Source organism: Paramisgurnus dabryanus, chromosome 16 (assembly GCF_030506205.2).
Source record: "Paramisgurnus dabryanus chromosome 16, PD_genome_1.1, whole genome shotgun sequence".
Lineage (NCBI taxonomy): Eukaryota > Metazoa > Chordata > Actinopteri > Cypriniformes > Cobitidae > Paramisgurnus > Paramisgurnus dabryanus.
Genome location: NC_133352.1, coordinates 22,548,349 through 22,553,225, shown reverse-complemented (window position 1 = coordinate 22,553,225; position 4,877 = coordinate 22,548,349). Strand labels below are relative to the sequence as shown.

General features: G+C 36.1%; 1 protein-coding gene across 1 annotated transcript; it reads right to left on the bottom strand.

Moving 5' to 3' along the window:
* Positions 1 to 277: 277 nt before the first annotated feature.
* Positions 278 to 1,522, bottom strand: LOC135752041 (leukocyte cell-derived chemotaxin-2-like). Its single transcript, XM_065270367.2, has 5 exons — positions 1,367 to 1,522; positions 1,062 to 1,097; positions 888 to 984; positions 605 to 756; positions 278 to 483 (listed from the first exon to the last, which is right to left on the bottom strand). The coding sequence occupies exons 1-5, from the start codon at positions 1,404 to 1,406 to the stop codon at positions 314 to 316; spliced, it is 495 nt and encodes a 164-aa protein (XP_065126439.1). The 5' UTR covers positions 1,407 to 1,522; the 3' UTR covers positions 278 to 313.
* Positions 1,523 to 4,877: the final 3,355 nt, after the last annotated feature.

Genomic DNA, 4,877 nt, shown 5'->3' with positions numbered 1-4,877 from the left:
AATGTAATTCAGATCAAAAGCATAAATGCAAAATGTAAATTTACTGTATTCACATTTATTTCGCTTACATGGGTAACATTGAACAGGACTGCTTAAATTATAAATTGATGCTGTGGTGGTAAAAAATAACAAAGTTTTTGATCCAATACTTTATTTCTGAAATTAAAAAAAAAAAAATTGTAGCCATGCAATTATATATAGTGAATTGTTAGCAAAAGTAATGCTTAATATTTATTTATGTATTCCTTTAATTTAATAAAAAAGGCCTCAGAGAGACCTTGAGTAATTGCAGGTGTTCTTCAGCTCCAGGATATTAGAAGTATTTGGTGGGATCAGATTTGTCACACATCTGCACATGAACATGGGATGTGGTACCAGGGTAAACCTTTTGCATTGGGAGCAGAAATCCAATCTTCTGTCCCTTCTTCAGAGTAGCGCCAGAGTAACGGTCTGGCTTAACGTAGAAGAGCTTGAAGCACAGACCTGGCAAAGAAAACAAGGACTGCGATTAGGATTTTAAAAGCTTTTTACAAAGTGAGCATGAGCAATATTCCTTATACTGTAGTTTCGCAAAGAATTGCTGTTGCATTTCACAAATACATACCTTCTCCTTTCAGGGTTATGCCATCATTGATAGCATTGTTTATTCTGTACGGAACAGCTTTGCCACTCAGCGTCACATCAAATGGTGCAAAAATCGTAGATCCATCTTTACACACAATGTCAAGACCTGCATGCTTTCGTTTGACACCATCTCTGCAAGATACACAAAGACATTAAGACGCATTTAATGTGCATTGACAGCAGAGTCTATGTATGAATAGGTTAGAGACAAAATATGAAAATATGAAATGAGATACAAGGGCGGTCAAAAAACAAGTCCACACTTTCCCTTCCGACTGGCCCCAAAGGCACCACAGCCATAACTGTCACATTCTCTTCTTTGGTTACTTGGGTTGCCACTGCAGATGGTGCCAAATTTCACTATAACAAATATACATTTACATGAATATATATGTATACACACTACATACATGCATCTTGATTAACATATACAGTACCTTTAGTGGCACCAGCACTTCGGCTGTACTGAAGCACTGAAAAACAGACACATTAATTGTCAATTAAAAAAATATTGCTAGTTTATGATGTCACACAACTAAATTCATAGTTACAAGATCTTTAAGCGTTATTATAACCAACTTTTGTTTGACTGAGAAATGTGCAAATTAAAGAACACAACTTTTCTTTTAACCAGTAAGCAATAAAATCTTTAAGTTAAAGTTCAAAGAAATTTTAAACGTATAAAATATATAATAAAATATTGCATGTAATATCAACAAAATAATAATCAAATAATTCTTACCAGCTAAAACCAGAACAGCATAAAGAATGTAGAGTCTCATTGTTATGTGCTTTCAAAAAATGTCTCTGTCTTCAGTGTCTTTCTTCTGTGTGTTTTTGGTCACTGAATTGAGTGTTTTATACTGTATGTTCACCAGGATCTGGTGAAATTCTGGTTTCAACACAAAGGCATTTTAAAAACACATGACCAGCCTGCCAGGGTGGGGGGCTGATACAAGCTGCTGACTGGTGTCACCTGGTTTAAGAGCTCAAATATCTTCAGGAAATTATCTAAGATCTGTGGTTATTTCACTTGAGAGGCGCCCCACTTCTAATATAGCAAGTGTGCATGTATAAAATTATCTTTAAAGTCCAACCTTTTAATCACTTCCCTTTATACCCATTTAAGTAGCACTTTATTTTACAGTATGTGTACTTACCGTGTAAATGTATGGTAAAAATGTTGTACTTACTGTGCAGACAAATGTGTGGTACTTACTTTTAAGTATCTACATGTATATGGTAATTAAATTGTATCATTACTGTACTTACCAGTGGTACATACTTGGTAGTTATTATGTAACTCTAAATAAGTACTGGGTAATACCAGATAATATTTAAAGTGTAAGTATAAAGTAACTAAAAAGAAACACTACTGTAATTACAAATTAATGTACCATTTAAGTATTTAGTACTTACAGGCAAGTGTGGGTTAATGACAGGTACTTATAGTGTATGTATACTGTAATTAACGAGAAACACTACTGTACTTACAAATTGTATAAACATGGGTTATGTGTAGTACTTACAGGCAGGGCCGGTTCTAGATATTTGGAGGCCCTAGGCAAAATTTATGTTGGAGGCCCCTCACACCCCTTTAATTTTCAGAATAATCTGAGAAAGTGTTTTTTTCTACCCTGTAAGAATTAAATTTATGTTAAAATGCATCATGTTTTCATGATTTGAAAACTAAAATAAAGTGTACAGGACTTCCAAGAAATACAGACAGTTTATTTTAGGTAACCCCAATTTTGTTTGCTGTGTGACTTAAATACAAACTTTTTTAACTTGACTATTTTGAAATTCAGCTTCCCAAGCGTCAACAGCTCTCAAGTTTGATTTGATCTGTCCTGAAATGACGTTGACACACAGAACAAAGCTAAGTTAATTTTTATTTCAAAATACCTGCATCATACACTGAACGGTCTTTGCATGCCGCTTTTGCTAAGCAGGAATCAAAGGATGTGATAGCCGCTTTCAGCGTCACTCAAAGTCGGTCAGCTGCAGAGATTTGGATGCTGTTCATCTAGGCTTCTTTAACTTCATGAGGCACTGCAAGAACCAACATCTGAATGATATCAAAGCGCTGCGAAAGCAAATCGAGAAATCATATAGAGGGGTCTGCTTATCAATCGTTCTTGCGTTACTTTGATGTCATCAGCCTGCGGTTCTTGCAGCGGAGGCTCCGCATAAAGTCGAACTCACCTTAAAACTTTACTTAATACTGTAAGTAATGATTGTCGGACTAGCGCACATGGATTTATCAGTTATGGAGGCCCCCCTCCAAGCTTGAGGCCATAGGCATTTGCCTACTCTGCCTATAGCTAGCGCCGGCCCTGCTTACAGGCCAGTGTAAATAGATACTCAAAAGTAAGTAACACACTTTTTCTGTAAGTACAACACATTTACCATATACTGTATGTACGATCCAAGGTCCCGTACTGTAAAATAAAGCCCTAACCTCATTTGTGATTATTGCCGTCACTTTAATGTGCTAGAAGCTCACAAAAATTCCAGAAATCTCAAACATATTCAAGAAACATTAGCTAGTTGACAGATCACAGTCTTTATTTGGTTGGAAATACCAAATATTGTTTTACAAATAGCATATAAGGACTGCATTTGTTTTCTCCTTCAGTAATGAAATCACAATTTTGGCACTTTTGAAATTACTGAATGTGAGAAACCAAATGAAAAAATTACCTTGCAGTGCCAGATGGGGGAATGCTGTTAAATTATTGCACACTGATTGCAGATAAACCACTAATTCCATTTAACTGTCAGTATGGTAAAATTCTTGATTCACATTGTCTGTTTCTTACATTGCCGTTTTCCTCTGCTTTCACCATAGACAGGAAAGAGTAGCCCTTACGAAAATTAACCATGGTTTTACTACAGTTAAAAACAAACATGGATACTGTAGTAAAACCAGGGTAACCAAAAATAGCCATGGTTTTGACAACCATGGTTATCAAAAACCATAGTTAATCCATGGTTAGTGTTGTAAAACCATTGTTTTGCTGATAGTAATCAATACATCAAAAAAACATGGTTACTACACTTTTACCACAATAAAACCATGGTTAATTTTCGTAAGGGACATGTAATAAAAGAAGTTCAGGTCGAGGGCAAAAGGAAGATTGAAATCAAACAACCGTTGTGGTTGTGTCATTCTAGGCCAAGTTAACTGAGGTTAGCTGGTTGTTAGCTCCTTAAAACTGGCTAATTTTGTTTTTGTTGCTTTTGTAATACAACAGATATGAAACGTGTCTAAATAAAAATGGTTGCATAAATTGCTAAAAAGTTTGTGTGGGGGTTTGGTTTAGAGGTAGCTAGGGGAAAAATGTAATTGTTTACATGTTTACTTGCTAAACAAGCAGTGTACTCCGACATAATATTAGTTCGCGTCCATATAAACTCATAATTACCCCCGCTCACGTTTGAATGACAGCAGAGAGACTCACCCACCGTCTCACAGACCACCCCCTCACAGTATTTAGGACAGAGGTGGTCGAATGTGGACAAAAGAGACAGATTTAAATACCAGGTGTAAAATGTGATGTGTCTCTCTTGTCCACTTGTGATCCGATCGACGAAAACACATCTTAATACCAAGTGTAAACAGCCCCTATGAGACTCACCTTGACTTGGTTCGGGTGCACACAACTGTGACAGACTGGGTACTTTGATTAAATTGGTTATTCTTTGACATATTAATGCATAACAAAACTGACTGCTTTGCCAGACGCACATGTATTATTACGAACCACAAGCATACAGTAGCCTACTACTCCTTTCACATAAAATATATTAGGGAAAGAAGCATGTTTGGATGCATCCAATCTTTAGATGTCAATCTGGTTTGAAATCATTCAGTGTTTGTGGTAAACTATCCTTGTCTTTGCCACATCTCTCAGTTCCGTCTGTGCCTTGATTTCAACACGGTGCTTTACATTATTTCATTCTTTCAACATGAAATTGCTGTTTTTCCTCATTTTAATTTGACCTTACAGTTACTGCATGCATCACGAACACACACACAGAGACAAACGCTTCCTCTTTGTACTTTGCTGTCCTCTTGTGGATAACCCCAGTACCACTAAACCACAATCAAATTTTTACTAAAAATGGTAACATGATATTTTTTATGATGAACATTTATCCATATCTGACTAATGGTAAGCCATTAAACAGTATTTGAAATATGAGAAAGCTTTTCTACAGCCTACTTTTCTGGTGTTACGCAGTACAGA